The sequence below is a fragment of the Rattus norvegicus genome, chromosome 10 (genome assembly GCF_021556685.1).
Source record: "Rattus norvegicus strain SHRSP/BbbUtx chromosome 10, alternate assembly SHRSP_T2T, whole genome shotgun sequence".
In the NCBI taxonomy this organism is placed as follows: domain Eukaryota; kingdom Metazoa; phylum Chordata; class Mammalia; order Rodentia; family Muridae; genus Rattus; species Rattus norvegicus.
This window is the reverse complement of record NC_141543.1, coordinates 111753615-111773200: the sequence shown is the minus strand read 5'-3', so window position 1 is coordinate 111773200 and position 19586 is coordinate 111753615. Positions and strand designations below refer to the sequence as shown.

General features: G+C 50.5%; 1 protein-coding gene across 23 annotated transcripts in view; it reads left to right on the top strand.

Annotated features, from left to right (window-relative positions):
- Positions 1-19586, top strand: part of Slc38a10 (solute carrier family 38, member 10) — a 49591-nt gene that overhangs the window by 21863 nt on the left and 8142 nt on the right. For all 23 annotated transcript variants that reach the window (NM_001376915.1, XM_087572593.1, XM_087572592.1 and 20 more), the window contains 3 exon segments: positions 699-810; positions 1351-1457; positions 14646-14802. In NM_001376915.1, coding sequence (NP_001363844.1) covers positions 699-810; positions 1351-1457; positions 14646-14802 — 376 coding nt within the window.

Below are 19586 nucleotides of genomic sequence, written 5' to 3'. Positions count from 1 at the left end.
GGTTCCTGGGCTATGTTCAAACTGTCATCCTTGTTCAATGAAAGATTCCAGCTGTAGCTGCTTCAGTCTATCCTGGGTTAATATCTATTATGAAAATAAATTACTTAGAAATTCTAGTTCTGGGAGGCTCAGTTATTCCTAGCTCAGGAGTGATCATTATGCTAGTCAAACCTTCCTGTGTGTCTGTTCATATGAGGATCAACAGCTCGATGGGGAGAGGTTTCTGTTGTCAGTGGGGAAACAGAGGCACACAGCTGGTGCTGCCAGAGCCAGGATCTGAACCAGGCTGTGCGGGACTCTTAGGCTGCACATTGACGAGAAGCTGACTCACTCAACAGGGCTGTCCCTCTGGAGTCAACTCTACTGTCCAGCTTGTGTGTCTAAGACTCTGTTTTGTCTTTGCTGTAAGAGCAAAAACAAAAACAAAAAAGACTGTAATACTAACATTCAAAACCGTTGTAAGATGCACAGCCCCTGTTGGGAGTAAAGCACTTATGGCTGCCTGGCATTCTGTAGGCTTCCATTCAAGCTGCTCAGCCAAATCTGATTGTGCTGAATCTGATTATACCGGAACAGTCCCCTCCAGGAGAGTGCCCTCGGCCCGTGCAGAGATAGGCTGGCCTGGCAGAGCTCTGTGGTGGTATGCCACTGGAAAGCGGACGTTTCAAATCTGGTTGTTTTTGTTTTCTTTCATGTAGCAAAAAGACGGAACCTTTGCTGCAGGAGGGTACATGCCCCCACTCCGGTTTAAAGTCCTCACCCTCTCGGTGGTGTTCGGAACCATGGTCGGTGGCGTCATGATCCCCAATGGTGCGTGGACAGCGTCTGCAGTGACTAGCCCTGCTGCCTCTTCCCTGCCCTTAGTTTTGCTCCATTCTTGTTGTATGGGGGACCCAGGGCCCATGACTGTGGCCCATACTCCCGGGGTCTCATGCTGTTTTCTCTAGTATCTGAGTGTGCCTAGAAAGTCAAGGTCATACCCATTCCCCAGCAGGCCCGTCGTAGCTTGGTATCACCAAACACAGGAGCAATGGCTTTAGCCAGCTAGCCCATTGTCTCCTTTTTACACATTTCTTAGGGCAAGGCACTAGGGCACTTGCCAAGTGATGGTAGTGTATACTGGGGCATGTGGAAAGCCCCTGTGGTTGGCCATTTAAAGGTCAGCTGTTAACAATACCCTGCTCTGACATTGTAGTGTATGAGGAGGAGGAGAAAGGCGGAGATGGTGGAGCCCCCTGGACACAGCAGATGTCTGTCCGTTGGCACTCAGGCAGCCTCTACAGTGGCCTGTCATTCTTATTCCCATGAGCACAGTCCCCCAGTCACCCGGTGCTGTCTGTTCTTTTGTAGTGGAAACCATCCTTGGCTTCACAGGAGCAACGATGGGGAGCCTCATCTGCTTCATCTGCCCGGCTCTGATCTATAAGAAAGCCCACAAGAATGCCCCCTCAGCCCAGGTGAGTGCGTCCTCCTCTAGGCCATCTGCACCTGTCCCCCGGATGAAGATGATGGTTGCCCACCAGGTAGCCTAGCCCTTGGCCAGTCAGACTAGTCAGGGAGAGGTAGCAAAATAGTCTCCAGCCCAGGTTCTTCAGACAGGTTCTGTCAACTCATTCTTAGTGTCTTATCACAAAGAATACTTGGTCAGGAGATGTGAGGAGTGGGCCACACAGGTGGCTCAGTCTCTGCCCCATGTGTGTCGGGGCTTTCCCCAGAGAGGACACTTTCCCTTCCTTTCCTAAGACATGACACTAAAACTGTTGACACTCTTACTCAGCTGTCCCCTCCAGGAGATACTCATTCCCACAGAGAGCACCACTGCTGGATTAGTGGGTGTCCTAGGAAGACGATGCATGTGCGCAGGTGTGGGTGTGCTCCAGCTCTTCTGTCTGTGTTTTGGTAATGTAGCTTTCTGCTCTTGCTTAACACCCACGGCAGGTTGCTCCTCTACCACAGGTGCGAGCAGCCAGTGTCGCCGTTTGTTTCTTTTTAGCTGTATCCTGAGGAGCTCACTATAAGGAATGTCCATAATCCTATCTCCCACTTAGGCATCTCTAGCTTTTGGCACAGGTGTTTCCTGCATGAGAGGGTATTCCAGAAATGAGACTCCAGTCAGAGCAGGGACCTCCCGCCCTGTGCCTGGTGAGGTCGGAACTCCAAGGTGTCTGCACGTTCATCTGCACTTTCCTTGGCTTCCACAGAGAGTGGGATCACTGTCTCAGGCCACTTAGGTTCTTTCTCTCTGAAGTGCCTGTGGTTTTGCTTCCTTTTTAGGGAATTGTTGTGTGTTTCCTTTTTTCTTTTCTTTTTTTTCCCTTTTTTTTCAGAGCTGGGGACCGAACCCAGGGCCTTGTGCTTGCTAGGCAAGCGCTCTACCACTGAGCTAAATCCCCAACCCCTGTTGTGTGCTTTCTTTTTTTTTTTTTGGTTTTTTTTTTTTTTTTCCGGAGCTGGGGACCGAACCCAGGGCCTTGCGCTTCCTAGGCAAGCGCTCTACCACTGAGCTAAATCCCCAACCCCTGTTGTGTGCTTTCTTATTGATGTGTACTGGTAGATGTTTAAGAAGTAAAGTGTGGGCTTGGACGGTGGCTCAGTGCGTAAAGCATGTGTGCAACTACGGATGAGGCTTGCAGTTCCGGTTCCCAGAACCTGTGTGAAAGCTTCGTGGGCATGGTGGCCGGCCGGTAGTCACAGCACTGGAGACAGAGGCAGTGCTCCCGGAGCAGCCGGTAGTCACAGCACTCAGAGACGGGTGCAGTGCTCTAGGAGCAGCCGGTAGTCACAGCACTGGAGACAGAGGCAGTGCTCTAGGAGCAGCCGGTAGTCACAGCACTGGAGACAGAAGCAGTGCTCCCAGAGCAGCCAGAGTCACAGCACTGGAGACAGAGGCAGTGCTCCCGGAGCAGCCAGAGTCAGAGCACTGGAGACAGAGGCAGTGCTCCTGGAGCAGCCAGAGTCAGAGCACTGGAGACAGAGGCAGTGCTCCCAGAGCAGCCAGAGTCACAGCACTGGAGACAGAGGCAGTGCTCCTGGAGCAGCCAAAGTCAGAGCACTGGAGACAGAGGCAGTGCTCCCAGAGCAGCCAGAGTCACAGCACTGGAGACAGAGGCAGTGCTCCTGGAGCAGCCAGAGTCAGAGCACTGGAGACAGAGGCAGTGCTCCCAGAGCAGCCAGAGTCACAGCACTGGAGACAGAGGCAGTGCTCCCAGAGCAGCCAGAGTCAGAGCACTGGAGACAGAGGCAGTGCTCCTGGAGCAGGAGCAGGCTGGTAGCAGACCAGTTGAATCAGAGAGCTCCAGACTTAGCAAGAGACCCTCCCTCAGTAAAGTGAAGAGCCACAGAGGAGGACACCGAGCGATAGCCTTGGGCCTCTCCATGCACATACATGGAAGAAGGGTGTAACACATGTAGAAAACAGTCTTTACATACAGCCTCACTTAGTTTGGCAGCGTGACCCGGGAAGAAACCCTCCAGGCCAAATCGGATATCCTAGCACCCCCAAACTCCCTGGGAGTCCCTCTCATTTCTGACCCTGCATCTCAGAAATAAAAAAGGTTACCATTGTCTCTTCTGGTGGCTCTAGCTTGGTGCATTTCATGATGTCTGTCCTGTGATGGCTACAGTCACTGCATGAGGGCCTTGCTGTTACTCAGGTGATCTGCAGCGGTCGGTTTGTTTGTTTTTGAGACAGGGTTTCTCTGTGTAGCCTTATCTGTCCTGGAACTCCCTCTGTAAACCAGTCAGGCCTCTGCCTCCTGATTGCTGGGATCAGAGGTGTGCAGTACCATCGACCAGTGATTTATGGCCAGTAGTCGTAATTGTTGTTGTTTGTTTTGTGAGACTTTTTAATGGATTATGTATGTTTCTTTTTCAAATATAATACTTTACACTTGTTTGGCTTCTTTTTATATATATATATATATATATATATATATATATATATATATATTTCTTTCTTTTGTTTGCTTATTTTGTTTTTAAAGGCAAGAGTTTTCTCTGTGTATCCCTGGCTATCCTAGAATTCACTCGTAGACCATACTTGTCTTGAACTCAGAGATCTGCCTGCCACTGCCTCCCAAGTGCTGGGACTTGCCACAGCCTGCCACTTTTTTCTTTGTTAAGAACATCTCTTCCCCCGCGAATTACATTGATGTACCTGTGTACAGGTGTGAGCATGTGTTCTCTGTGGAGGTTGGAGGACTTGTGGGAGCCATTTCTCTCCTACCATCTGGATTTCAGAATTGAGCTCCAATTGTCAAGCATTGCAGTGTCCACCTTTATGTGACGAGCCATCTCAGTGGCCCCACTTACATTTTTAAAATTTATTATTCATAAACTAATGGATGTTTATGAGTGTGCCTAATGTCCTTGAAGGCCAGAAGGTGTCAGATCCCCTGGAATCAGAGTTCTAGGCAATTGTGAGCCTCGTATGGGTGCTGGAAACTGAACCATGTGTCCTTAACCCACTGACTGTCTTGATGGCACTGCATTTTGAAACAAGAGGAACTGACTTTGTAGCCCAGGTGCTGGGTGATCCATGTAGGTTTACTTTACGTGGCACTGGACATCTTTTGGTGACAGAAGTTCTGGATTTTACTTTGGCCCAGTTTATTGGCTTTTTCTCCTTAGTGCTTTTTGGTTCTATTTAAGAAAAGTAGAGACACCTGCCTGTCCCAGGTTCTGAAGATCTATTCTGGTGGCTTTTATCTTTCACCCCACTTGGGACCAACCTAAGTGACGCAGGACTCCTGTGGCTGTCCAGTTGACCCACACTGTCCCCTGCTGTGTTCTTAGTCCCTGTTGTCTGTTTGAGGCTCTTGGGGACCTTTGTTGGCTGGTGTGCCGGTCCCTCCTGTACCTGTTTTGCCTGTTTCATGTGCTGAGCCTTTGTGCTTTTCCTCCATGGTTGGTACTGGGAGGTGAACACTCTCTCCCTCTTGAAGGTGCTCCTCACCGTCAGTGCTCCTCGCCGTCAGTGCTCCTCGCCGTCAGTGCTCCTCTGCATGCTTGACCTGCTCTAGAATTATTGCTGACATTGTCATTGCTGACTAAATTGTAGAGGTGATAGCACCTCCAACTGGCAGTATTTTCCTAATATTTTTAAAGATTTATATGATTTTGAATTATGTGTGTATATGTGGGTTTGTGTGTTTGAGTACAGTGTTAGCAGAGGCATTGCCTCCCCTGGAAATGGAATAACAGGGTGTTGTGAGCTGTCTGACACGGGTGCTGGGAAGCGAACTCAGGCCTCTGAGAGCGTTGCGTGTGCTCCTAGCAGCTGAGCCATCGCTCAGCTCTGCGCCGTTGTTTGATTCCCACTGACGTCTTCTCTTGCCCTCAGCCACTTAGACTTTCCATCGCTGCGTTTGCCTGTGAGAGAGACTTAGGAGAGATGGATTTAGGCTCACAGTCTCAGGGTTTTGGTGGGGACCTTGGACTCATTTTTAGGTCTGAGTTACAGAGTGCCAGAGGCTGCTCACCTATGGTGTCCAAGAAGCAGAGAGGACGGAGGAGCGCGGGCTCCATGATGTCACCAGTGTCAGTGCCACCGTGTCAGCGGATTGGTTCATCCCCTGACGACGGCGGGGCCTTTGTGACCCTGTTCTCACTCAGTGATCGGTGTCACCAGTCAGTCCAAGCATGCAGCACACGAACCTTTAGTGGGACGCTTCAAATCTAAACCTTAACAATTCCCAGATATCGGGGGGTCGGGGGTTCAGAAACTCTTTGAAGTACATGAGAGTCTCAGCTCCTGGCAGTGGGTTAAAGTGTGCTTCCTGGTCTGTATTTTTAAGAACCTCACCAGTTCTGAGGAAGGTGCAGTAATTCCTAGTTGTAGATTTACATCCTGTTAGCCCTTGAGTCTGCTCTTTAGTCTGAGGCTTTACTGATTCGCTGATGCTTTACCTTGTGGAGTGCCTGCTCCATGTGTCTGTGGTTTTATAGCTGCTTTAGTCTGCTCTGCTCAGCTTAGCTTTATCCACTCTTAGGCTTGTTGGCTTGTTTTGTTTTGTTTTTGGTGTGGGTGTGTCTCTGTGATGATTAATATTGTTTGTCAGCACGATCTAGAATCGCGTTAGAGACAACCCTCTGGACGTGGCTGCATTGGCTTGATTGATATGGGAGGAGCCTCTAACTGCCATCCCAAGGCCAAGGCCTGGGGTCTGGGGCTGACTAGAGAGGAGTGAGTGGGCGGAGCACCAGGACTCAGGTCTGCCCGCCGATTGATGATGTCAGTGTGACCTGCCACCTGCCTTCTCCCAGCTGGAGCCTTGATGAGCCTTCTGGGCTTAAGCTGTTTTGTCTGGTGCTTAGTTACAGCAAGAAGAGCAAGGAGCAGTCTCTGTTCTTCTTCCTACTAATGCTCTGCTGTGCAGGGTGGATGTGTAGGGTGTGCTGCTCTTCCTCTACCTGCAGTCACACCCACTTCACCTGCCACCAACTCACTTAGGCAAGACTTTCCATTTGTCTTTTACTTTTTTTAAGACAGGGTTGCCTGTGTAGCCCTGGCTGTCCTAGAGGTAGACCAGGCTGGCCTTGAGCTTGGAGGACCACCTGCCTCTGCCTCCCAAGTGCTGGGATTAAAAGTGTGCACCACCACTGCCAGCTTTGTTTTTGTTTTATGAATAGGATTTCACCATGTAGCCTTGGCTGTCCTGTAACTCACTGTGTAGGCCAGGCAGCCTCTGCCTCCTGATTGCTAGGATTAAAGGCAGTTCCATTCACCCCAGGCCATTACTTATTAATGTGGGGGTTGGAGCGTGTGTGTGTGTGTGTGTGTGAGTGTGTGTGTGTGTGTGTGTGTATGTATGTATATGTATGCATGCTTGTAAGTGTATGTATGTGTGTATGTATGTCTACATGTGTGTATGTATATATGTATGTATGCAAGTGTGTATATGTATATGTGTATGCGTATGTATGTATATATGTATGTATATGTGTGTGTATGTATGCATGTGTGTATGTATATGTGTATGTTTGTGTGTATGTATGCATGCTTGTATGTGTATGTGTATATGTGTATATATGTATGTATGCAAGTGTGTATGTATACGTATGTATGTATATATGTATGTATATGTGTGTGTGTGTGCGTGTGTGTGTGTGTGTAGGGTTTGTGTGTATGTATGCATGCTTGTATGTGTATGTGTATATGTATGTATGCAAGTGTGTATATGTGTATGTGTATGTGTGTGTATGTATGCATGTATGCATGTGTGTGTGTGTGTGTGTGTGTGTGTGTGTGTGTGTGTGTGTGTCTATTCAGGCCAATGGTATCTTCTCCTCTACCATTCTGCACCTTATTTTTCTCTCCCTGAACCTGGACCCTACCCAGTTACTAGGGCTTTAAACAGAGATCCTCATGGTTATACAGCAGCATTTTACAACTGAGCTGCCTTACAGATGCTGTGCGTGGAAGTTTGCTCTTCTCACGCCAGTGATGTGCAAGACCCATGTAGCATTGGGCAGCCATGGCAGGCTGTAACTCCATATAGCCCACTCTCAGAGAAGTTGGTGACTCTAGACTAGGATGGCAGCCAGGGTGATGATGGCACACATCTTTCATCTCAGCATTCAAGAGGCAGAGGCAAGTGGATCTCTGAGTTCGAAGCCAGCCTGGTCTACATAGTGAATTCCAGGACAGCCAGGGCTACACAGAGAAACCCTGTCTTGAAGGGGAAAAAAAAAAGACTAGAGGGGTTGGGGATTTAGCTCAGTGGTAGAGCGCTTGCCTAGGAAGCGCAAGGCCCTGGGTTCGGTCCCCAGCTCCGAAAAAAAGAACCAAAAAAAAAAAAAAAGACTAGAGATGGCATGATGGTTAGTGTCAGTTGTCAGCTTGACAGCACCCATGATCGCCTGAGAAACTAGGCACAACCTTCATGGGTTAGATTAGGTTAGCCACGGTACATGTTTGTGAGGGTTTATCTCCATTCCCAATCAAATGGGAATACTCACTCCAGGAGTGAGCCAGGGCTATCCCTAGTCTTGAGGCATCATAGAACTGAGGAGGTGAGCTGAGCAGGAGCAGCCATCTCCCTACCTTCCTGCCTAGATGCAGCTGACCAACTGCCTCAGACTCTTGCTACCAGGCCTTTCTTATTATGCGGAACTGTACCCTGAAACTGTGAGCCAAAGTAAACCCCTACTCCCTTAGGTGCTGTTGTCAGGGTGTTTATCACAGCAACAGAGAGGACGCCGAGGCCCAGTGCCGTAGCCGTTATTTCCAGCTTTAGGTAGTTTCAGTAGCATCAAGGTATAACCCATTGTAAATCTAGGAGCAGCAGCCCTCACTTCCGATTGATGTTCAGTTTCGGTCCTTGGTTTTCTGTGGTTTAGTCCTGTCTCCTAGCATACTTAGTATTTTTCAGTCATCGTGTTTAAGAAACTCCGGAGGTTCTGAATGGTGTGACTTCCCGGTGTGCCTATGACATCACGGGCAGAGGCTGTAGCCAGCTGGGGTAAACCTAGGTTCAGTGCGCCCTCGCTCCTAGGATCTAGGTTAACTGTCGTCAGCCCTCGTGTTGTTGATTCTCACTGTCTTCACCTGTTCCTCCATCTCTGTTCTCTGCTGGCCTGTACTTGAGGAGAACGGCACACGGGCAGCATGCTCGTGTGGGCTCTTGTTCTCTCCTGAATTCAGGCAGCGGCTGCTGGAGCCCATGCTCCCAGTTCTCAGTGCCCAACCTGGTGAGTCATTCTGGAGTCTAGACTGTGGCCTTTCCCTGAGTGCTTACCTTGCTCCCTGGAGCTGTAGCCGGTGTCACCAATGGCTGACCTCGGTGTTCTCATGTAGCACTGTAGTTAAGTGGGGAGAACTGTGTGACACAGTGTTCTGAGGTACTTGATGTGGCAGTTAGTAGTTAGTAGTTAGTTTGGTAGTGAGGTTAACTCATTGCCTGTCAGATTGCATATGATTTTCCTAGTTTGTCAAGTCCTGGTGTTTAACCTCATCAGGTGTTTTGGAGAGGGTGTGGGAGGGAATCCTAGTTAGACTTTCTTGGGGCTGGAGTTAAGAGGATCCGTGGCTCTTGAAAGGGACCCACTTCTGCTTCAGCAGGGAGGTTCATAACAGTCTGTTAACCTTCCCACCTCAGCAGGCATGAGGCAGGCATGTGGTGCACACTTGTGAAGGCAAAGCCCTCATACACATAAAATAAATTTTATAAATCTAGAAAGTAAAGAAAGAGATTTTCTTAGGCTGGGGAGTTTACTTAGCATGTAAGAGTGTGTACTTTCTTCCAGAGAACCTGAGTTGGGTTCTCTGCACCCACGTGATGGCTCATATAAAGGTCTTGGTGTCATAGAATAAATTCCTGGTTTTTCATTTAGTTGGCCTTACATCAGTCTGCTACTGGTCTCTTCCTCTCCTGCTTTCCTCACCAGCACAGCATCATAGCATCTGGTATACTTGTTTGTTTTTATTTTATAGCCTGGCCTTTGAGACAGGGTCTTGTGTAGCCCAGGCTAGCCTCAAACCTTCCACATAATGCTTCAGATTCTCTTGCCTCTGTCTCAGGTGTGCACCATGAGGCCTGGCTCATGCAGTGCTAGAGATCTGACCTCAGGCTTCATGTGTGTACACCAGGTCCCTACCAGAGCCCTGCCCTGTCTGCTGTCCTGAAGCTCAGAGACCTGCCTTTGCCTCCTGAATGCAGGGATTAAGGCTTTTTCTCTCATGCCTGGCTTTCTAACTCTAAACTCTCCTCCTCATTGTTCTCATTAACGATGAGAACAACAATGTTGTTTGATTTCTTTTATTAATGAAGTTTGAATCAACCGATCTGAGAAAGCTAAGCTCCCTTTTGGTCTTGTTCTCGTTGGAGTGCATTAGTGCTACAGATGCACTAAGACCGTGAGCCTGTGTAGTGGCTCCTGTGCAGTTCCACCATGATCCTCCTATTCATCAAGTGGCTATGGCTTCCATGACTCCGCTGTCACCTCAGGTCTTCTCAGTCTGGCTCCCTGTCTACAGCACTTGGCTTCTGTACGGGGTCTGGTTTTTTGGTGTGCTGACTGTACCCATTTATGTGCAGGGAATCTGTGGATTTCCTATAGTCGTTTTTTTCCTGTCCACCTCACTGAGTCCTCCCTGGGTCTCTTGGTTCACTTCCTTCTTTCCCATTACTACATTCCTGTTTCTTTTGTCTGTGTATGTCCTTGTGTGCCTGTCGTCATGGTGCCTGTCGTCATGGTGCCTGTTGTCATGGTGCCTGTGGTGGGAGTTGTCTTCATGCAGTTGGGACTGCCTTTACATGTTTCCATGCATACATGACCTATTGCATTCACATAAGGATGAGCAAGCATGGTCACAGTCTGATGTGCTTTGTCTTAAACACACACTGACTGCATCATGCCAGGGCTCGATCTGTGCCGTTAACTATGTTTCTGAGGGTCTTGGTTGTTTGAACTCCTTTCTGACTGACGTAGGAAGATACTGCAGATCTGCCATGAGTCTACCAGCCAGCCTTTGTGTTGCTGTTCTCAACCAGGTGATCATTCTGGCCGAGTAGGGCATGTGGTGGCTTCCATACTGTGGAAAACATACTCTGGAAGTGTGGCCGGGTCTGAGGCCCTTGGGGACCAGGCCCTGTCCCAGGAACTCCAAGAGTCCAAGGCTGACGGGCAGCTGGTGGAAAGGTGCATGAAGAAAGGATAACTAGAAAGCATGACAACAACACAGTGAACGATAACACAAAACCTAGCTTCATCCAGCGGTGGCTTTCTACAGTGAGACTGGCTGGCCTCGTTGGTTGCTATTTGAGGATCTCCTGCTATGAAACCAGCAGGGGGCACTGCAGTCCCAGGGACAAGAGGAGTGGATTCCTCCAGGAAAAGGCTCTGCTGGCCCCATTTTGGAATCAGCTGATCTTGGTCAAGTGTGAGTGGCACACACAGCAGGTTAGCGCCTGTCCTGTAGCCTGCTAGAGTGAGGTGCCTGAGGCAGGGAGACATGCTCACCCCCACTGTTGGCCCTGGTACCAGAATCAAGGTGCTCTACTTCTGAGTAGCTGGGGCCTGGCCTTGGGTGTATGTTCTGTCTTTGAAATTCAAGTATATGGACTGTTTTGTCCAGAACAGAAAGGTGTGTTCTCTGCCCAGTCCTAGGGCTCCTCATGGGGCCACAGTGTAGCTCCTTGAGGGGATGTGGGGAGATGGGATGTTTATGGACTGTGGCCCTGGTCAGACCCCTGTATTTCCCAAGCCTGAGCTGAACTGTTGGGGTGGATTTGTATCTTTTCCTGGCTGGCTCTGGACTACATTAAGATGGATCGATGCCAGAATTGCAGTCAGCAGGGTGCTCTGAAATCAGATGTCTGGCACACCAGATCCTGCTTATCGACCAAGATCCCTGCTTCAAAAGCAGCTCTTCCGCTGCAGGAAGCTGTGGCATAGTACTGGGAGCTGGGCTGACTTTGAGGCCAGGCTGGTCTTCTCTCTCTGGGCCTGAGGCTACCCTGGGCTGGCTCCCCCTCCCTGACTTTCTAGCCTTCCCTGCAGCTGTTAGAAGACATGGCTGGATTCTCTTGATCAGAACTCCAAAGGGGCTGTTAGCACTGTACCGCACACAGTGGCAGTCTGGATACCGACCCACAACAACTCAGGAACAGTTTGGGACCTTCGACTTCTCACACTGCCCAGGATGTGTGTTCCTGCTTGTTTGCACTCACTAACAGAAGCTTCATGCTTGTGGTCAGTAGCACTTAGTGTCACCAAGAGCTTCAGTTGGGTACCTGCCTGTTGATACCTGCACAGGCGGCCTCCACAGGTGAGACTGTAGTTTGATGTCTTTAGCCTTGTGTTCCCATGGCTCCCTCAAACTGAGTAGATCTGGGACTCTTGCCTGGGCTCGTCTGCTGCTTCAGAGGAGAGGGCAAGTGCATGACAGTGGGCAAGGCAGGCCTGGCTGGCAGTTGCAGAGACAGAGGCCAGTGCTACAGAGCCAACAGCTTATAAGTATGTGTATCAGGATGAGTCCAAGCTCAGTAAGAGGAGTCTAGAGACCATCAGCTGGGTGTATGTGTCTGCTGGTAGACATCCTTATAGCATGCAGAGCCTGTTTCCTTGATCTCAAGAAATGATTTGATTGTGCATCCTGCTGGCCTGTGCTCTGTGGAACAGGAGCCAGCGTCTGTGTTCAGAGTGGGGATTGGGAGCACCCTCAGGTAGGAGCATCAGGCACTCAGGGGACTGGGTCTGTTTTCTGGGTCCCATAGATTGTAATGGGAATACACTACACACTTGTCCTGCTGTACGAGGCCCATGTAAGTCGATCTTAACTTTGTACTTAACATGTTTCTTAGTACCTGGGGTGCTCTGAGCTGCCTTTCCTACTCGTCCTCAAGAAGTGGAAGGCACGTAGGGAATGGGACCTCTGTCCTGAGAACTTTGTGAACTCAGTTTCTAAAGTAGATCATAGTGGGGGGGGGGGTTTCTTTTCATTTTGTCTCAGAGACAGGGTCTCCCTACAGAGTCCTGGCTGCCCTGGTACTCACTCTATAGACCAGGTTGACTTGAACTCAGATCCCCTACTTGCCTCCCGAATGCTGAGATTAATGCACGTGCTATCACCCTGGCCTGCAATTGGAGGCTATCACACCTGGCCTGCAATTGGAGTTTCTCAAGAAGCTCGTATCCCAGTGTCAGCAGTTAGTGGATTTTTGTTGTTGTTTTATTTTCTGGATGGTGGTAGTATTAAGCTCAAAAAGCTGAAGGTTGAAATAAATCATTCAAAGTCATGGATGAAATGTTACCTTTCTTTATTGGTCTCCATGGAATTGGTAAGTGATAGTCCCCATTGAAAATAACTGACATAAAATGACCAAAACATGGTACAGGCTATTTAGGAGAGTCTCCTTCACGGGTACACAGGGACAGAACACCAGGCCCTACCGGAGTCCTCGGGCTCCACCCTCCTCAGGGGTCTTGGGTTCTATACTGCAGCAGTGGCCACCATCTTCTGCTCCGCCCACTCCTTTCTCTAAGCCTTGCCTTCCCCACTAGTGAGTGGGAAGTGCATTTAGGGAGGAATAGCTTTTCTTGTGGCTTCTGCGAAAGGTCACTTCTGCCATTAGCTGGAGAAATACTGAATGTGTTGAGCTGGGTTAGAAGGTGTTGTGGGGGGCTGGCTCTGTTAGCCTGCCAGAGTCAGCGTCACACTGAGAAGGGCATTCTGGGCCAGACATGATGTGAAACTCTCCCTTGGCTTCTTCAGTGGCTGATTTAAACTTCCATCCCGATCCTCTGACCTTTGTATCCAGAGCCTGGTTTCTGTTTTTTACCAGGCCGCAGCTTGGGGACTGGAACCTTGTAGACAGAGGGGCAGCCTAGGACAGGTCATGAGGGCACAGCATGGGTCATCAGGGCTCAAAAGAATTTTCAGAGTCTACCTCCTGAGACAGCCTCAGCACCAATCAGTCATTGTTGTGCTTTCTTGGCTGGTGCCACCCAGAGGCTGTAACCATACCTGTTTTGTTTTCCTGAGATGACTGTTGTTGCCCCATCTCCCCCATCTGTGGCCATGCCACAGGGACCCAGGATGTGTGTTTTCAGAGTCACTTTCTGTGTATGTTTATTCTGTGTGTGTTTATTTCTGTGACCATACCTGTTTTGTTTTCCTGATGACTGTTGGTCATTCCGATGAGCCCTGAGTCTTTTCTTCATAAGAAGAATTAGTGTGCTGAGTTTCAGGAACAGCCTCCACAGAGCTAAGAAAAGAGTTTAGGGTGTGGTGAGGGCAGGGACCTGGACCCCCTCACTGAATACTGTAGAATGCATGCACTGACTGAAGGGGTACAGGTAAGACAGTGTCCCCACATCTGCTTTGGCTTACTGGGTAACCATGGTTTCTGCCAGAAGGGTCAGAGGCTCTAAGACATCAAGGCAGTGAGTGTCCTCTGGCTAAGAGGCCACTTTGCTGGCTCCTCTTGCAGAACTCTGGAGCTAGGAGTTCCTGCCCCTCAGGAAGCTTGAGGAGGCCAGACCAAGGCACAGATAGCAACGCCTGTCCTAGGATCGTCCCAGACACACAGTGGAGAGGTGGCTCAGTGGGTGTCTGGTGGCATGATACGAGGGGTTTGTAGTACCACAGAATTTATCATCAGTGGTAGGGCCCTGCAGGGGGAAAAGGCCCCCGAGAAAACCAGCAGCACATTGAATGTGGCTCTCGTGGGTACTGATGGCCACTCCCACCTCATATGAGAGGTGAAGCCTGAATCCTTGTTTGTCCCTGAGGGATCAAACTTTGCTAGGTCAGTGTGTCCAGCTGTTATTTGGAACTGATGTGGATAATGTGATGGCAGGATATCCAGCCTGTGTGGCCCACATCCCCTGCAGAGGCCTACACTTTGGGGTCCTTTGGGAGCATGAACCTAAGGAATGACATGCACAAGCCACCACCCCACAGTGGACAGTCGCTCAGACAGTCTTGCTTCTCTTGCCACGGTGGTTGAGAATCTTGACCTTGGCCTGGCCTTGTGGTGCACAGCTCATCCCAGCATTTGAGGCTAGCCTGGGTTATGTAGCACCCTGTGTCAGAAAAGGAAAGAGAACCCTACTCTTTCCAGGAAGCCTCAGAGTCTTCATAGCTTCCCGCTGGGACAGGGACTATCGTCATTCTTCCTGTCTTGGGGTCTTTGGTCCAGGTGGTGCTCTGGGTCGGCCTGGGCATCCTAGTGGTCAGCACACTCACCACCCTGTCTGTGAGCGAAGAAGCTCCTCTGGACTTGACGCAAGGAGCTCGCAGCGGCCAGCGAGGAGATGCCGAGGGCGCGATGAAGGCGGAGGCAGCCCGGCTATCAGGTATATACACAGGCCCCGACCCCAATCCCTGAACTTTCATGGTGTGAGTGTTCTCAGCACCAGCTCAAGGTCATGGAAAGTAATTTCCAAGTAACCTCTTATTTCTGCTTCAAGGATTTCAGTCCTGTTAGTAACTCCTGTCCTGAGAGTGATGGAGCCAAGTGGGAGGATCTAGGCTTCGGCCCAACCAGCCCCATTGCAGGAAGCTGTGTGCTCTACATGGAGCCAACCAGTGTCCTGCCACCTCTGTGCAGGTGACGTGGGGATGGCACAGTGCCAGCTTGGGCTCAGTTTTGCCATCACTGCCCATGCTGCCTCAGCAAGGGTCTTAGTGGTGCCCCATCTTCCCCATCTGTTGCCATGCCACGGGGACCCAGGATGTGTGTTTTCAGCGTCACTTTCTGCGTATGTTTATTCTGGTAACTCAGGGCCAGCATCACCCATCAGGCTGAGGCCCCAAGTCTGTCTGGCAGTGTGAGTGTGTGCAGATATGGGTGTTGTAGCAGGAACTGTCCTGGGTAGCAGTAATTCTGGCTTCTCTGGCAGTGGTGAGGGTTACACATTAAACTAAAGTCAGTGAGCTTTGGGTCCAGATTTATAAAACACTGTCTGTCTGTCTGTCTGTCTAGCTCCAGCTCTGCGGAGGCTCCAGTAGGGAAGAGCCCCCTCCTCCCTGGCAAATTTCTAGCCATTGTGGACGTGTCGGCCAGTCGCCTGCCTCAGAGGCAGTGCCTGTAGAGAAGAAGAGACAGACGGTCCTATTGAAGGGCACTCTGAATGGTGCCCCTGCTGGACGCTCCTGAGCTCTTAACACTGTTGATGCCGAGACCTTTTGGTCTCTGTCATCTCTGTTGGGCTCCATATCCAGTGCCATCGCCTTAGTAGCTGCCCCGAGGTGCTCTCTTAGGCCACCCTCCTTTGTTCAGCCCAGAGCTTAGGTAGCTGCAGATGCTGTCATCTGTCTTCCTGGATTGGCAAAGGCAGAGAAGAGGCCTCCTGTCCCAGTTCCCAGGAATCAAGAGGCCAAGAAGTCAAAGTTGCTGGGGACCCTGGTGGATACCTGGGGTTCCCAAAGGCTAAAGACAAATGATGAGAAGTCACAGAAGACCATGTGTGATGTGGCCATAGGTTTAGTGATCTGGACTAGGGGACCATGTGTGGTGTGGCCGTAGGGTTAGTGATCTGGACTGGGAGAGAGAGGTTTGCTTGAGGAAGGAGGTGCACATTGCATGCTGCCCTCCCTAGCTGATGGAATGCCACTGCCCGTGCCTCCAGCAGAGAACAGGTGTTGACATGGGAACGACACTTGGAAAGGGAGAGATGTGTGGTGGTGACGGTGACATCCTGGTAAACTACAAGCTGAATATACTCCCTTGTTATGGGTAGCAAAGACATCATGGCACTGGGTACTGTTGAGGTCACCCAGCAGAACCCGGTTCAGTTCTGTCTCATTGGGCTGATCATTAGCTTCTCCTCAGTCCACACCCAGGCTCCTATGGCTGTCCTGTGCAGCTTCTAGTCATAGCCAGCAGCTGTGTCCCATCTCTATAGACTGTTCAGGCAGCCTGCTCACCTGTGCCCTCTGAGGCAACATCTGGTTTCCATTTCTTCATGAGGCTATAACAACACACATGGCTCCTCTCAGAACCACATGCCATCTGTTTTTAGCTAATTCTGTTTTCTAGCCACCCAGCCTCCTGCTTAATTGAGGTCTTGCCTGATTTGGGCAGGGCTGGGACTAAGAGCCTTCTTTGACTGCCCTGTCAGCTCCACCACTGGGTGTGAGAGCCTTGTTTATTGATCTCTTTGATGTTGTGGGGTCACAGACGGAATCTGCATGCTCTAGTGAGAGCCCAGCACGTGCTGTGACTGCATTGTGCTCTCACATGGCACACGTGACTGTCAGGTGCAGCCAGAGGCCCCACGCTTGGCCTCGTGGACCTTTGGTGAGCCTGGCTGAGTCCCTGTGAATGCTCGAGAAGACAGTTATCCATTTAAAAGTCTGACCAGGCCGTTTACCTCCGCGCCCGGTGGTTCCTAGATGGTCTTGGGGACGGATTTGAACTTTGTAGTGTTCTGGCTCCCTGTCTGAACACTGTTTCGAGCTGTTGCTTCCTTTCTTCCGCTTGCCCACCCATCTTGTGCACCCTGGGGCAGCACAGCTCAAGCCACGCCCCAGTCCCCTTTTCCTGCACCATGGGGGGACTGCACTGGTTAGTTAATGGGGAGTAGAAGTTAGGGGGCTATGCCGGGTGGCCATGGGGTGCTGTGGGTGCCAGGTACAGGTAACCTCGGGTCCCAGTCAGGCACACAGCCATATTCCAGAGTCCTCCAGGATAGACTTTTCCTGTCTTCTTGTCATTGCTTCCTCTCCAGGACCTTCCATGGTTTCTGCTGCTGCCTGCCTTGGCCACTTGTGGAGGTGGCAGAGGCCCCAGCAACTTTGACAGTTTCAAGATTCATCCAGGAGAGACCCTGCTGCTACATGTTCCTCCCTCCTTGGCTGACTTCTTGACAAGGGTCCTGTCCCCTTTCCTTTGTGCTGTGTGTTCCTTTGTCCTACTATTTTCTCATTCAGTTTTCTTGTGGTTCCAGAAGATAGCAGGGGCTGGTTTCACCGCCTTCCCTGAGGAGATGGTCCTCATGGGGCCTGCTGGATCAGAAGGGCTCCCCTTGGGTTGCTGGTGACCTATGCCAAATCTGTGTGCTACTCAAGGGTGCAGTGCTGGCTTACATGCCACTCGGAGGAAGTAACACTCTCCTGACTGACGCCTGGAGAACAAAGCAGACGCTGGTTCTTAGAAAAGCTCCCTAGAACAGAACAGGGCTGGCTTTCAGGAAAGAGGCCATTTCTCTTGCTTCCTCAGGAACCTGGGTTGCTGAGCTCTGAGAGGTGGGACTGTTCTTGTCCCAGCAGGGCCTCATCCATAGGGAGAAGGGTTTTAGCATCTCTGGGTTGGATGCCAGCATGCAGGAGTGAATGAACATTGTCATTGCTACCAACGACGATGACGACAAGGCATCCAGGGAGAACGCAAGAGGCCAGTGACCAGCAGACCTCCATTGGGATGTGGAGCCTGCTGTCCAGCCTCTAACTTTCATCAGAGGTAGAAGTAGCCTCAAGCCTGGTAGTCAGGTGGAGTGGTAGAGCTTGTCTCCAAGAGGACCGGGGGAGAAGGAAGGGGAGGACTTATAGCCTATAGCAAGCAAGGCCTCATGAGGCAGGCCTTTGGCCCTCTCTGCACTGGATAAAGAAGGAAAGGACACTCTTCAGTGGAGTTGCTATCTGAGAGACAGGACTCCTGACTGTTCCTCAGGGAAGCACTGCAGAAGGTGAACATGTGCCTTGTCACCTTAGTAGTCAGTTTCTGTGCATGGGAGGAGCCCAGGACTTGACAGGAATGTGGCAGCAAGCAGCTGCCCTGGGAGGACAAAGCCTGGGTCTTTCCGGGCTCCGGTTACTAATACTGTCAGTAGGCCTGATGACTACAGGGGATAGCCTATAGTATGTGTGAGGGGTCCTCCTTGGGGTCACACCAGGCCTTCACATCTTGGTTGCCAGCTGGACCGGGAGGCAGGTGAACCTCACCACCACACTGTTTCCTGTTTCCACCCTGTGGTTGCCTTGAAATTGGAAACAAATGGGAGGGGGGTGTGCAGGGTGAGAGCTGCCATCTTTGGAAGTTTATGTTTTGTTGTGGCATTGTCAACATCCATTCCTGATGACAGGTCTGTTTCTATCTTGGAGTGCCCACTAGAAACAGTGGTCCGGTGCTGACCAGCAGCCATGAGTTAGTTACTGGAGCTCAGCTGCTGGTAGTAGGGCCTAGAAACCTTCCCAGCCTCACAGCCTCTGCCTGTCAGCCCACTTCCTAGCTTAGAATACAGACAGGATAGGCGTTCCTGCAAGGCAGTCCTCTCAGAAGAGCTTCAGGGTAACCCCATACCTGTGCGGTCATTGAGCCAGATGCTTGGCTGCCCTGTGGAGCCTCCCCCAGGGCTTCAGACAGGGAGCAGCAGGCTGCTCCTCACCTGAGGATGAGAGAGACACTCGAGGTAGACTGTCCTTTGCTGTTGTCTTCCCAGGTGGTAGAGCACGCCTTTGATCCTGCACTTGGGAGGCAGAGGCAGCAGAATCTTTGAGTTCCAGGACAGCCATGGCTACATAAAGAAAAACAAAACAAAACCAAACAAACAAACAAAAAATGAATTTTTTCTTGCATGTGTTGGTGTTTCCCTGCCGTGGTGTATGTTTGTGTACCATGTGTATGCCCCATGCCTGAAAAGCTTAGAGGATGCATCAGGTCCTCTGGAAGTGGAGTTACAGATGGTCTGGGGCCCTGTGTGGCTGCTAGGGACCAAATCAGGTCCCCTGCAAAAGCAGTCAGTGCTCATAACCACATAGCTATCTCTTCAGCCCCAGTTCTGTTTCTAAGGTTGTTTCTCCTCTGCTTCGTTCTTCAGTTCCTGTCATGATTGCCAAGTACATAGAGCGTGGTTTTTGTTTTTGTTTTTTTGAGATAGGATTTCATGTAGCCCAGGCTAGCCTGACACTAGCCTGAGGATGACCTAGAGTTTATAAGGTTCCCATATCCACCTCCAAAATCCTAGGATGATGCCATAGCTAGTTCATGTTGTGCTGGTTCTGAGCCCTGGCCAGGGCCTATGCATGCTACCAGCTGAGCCAGAGCCCAAGCCCTCAGAAGTAGTCTTTTTCAGTGAAGCTAGTTTTCTCCAGTTCTGTAACCACAGTGCTAGGCTGTGGTTCCTGATGAAACATGGAT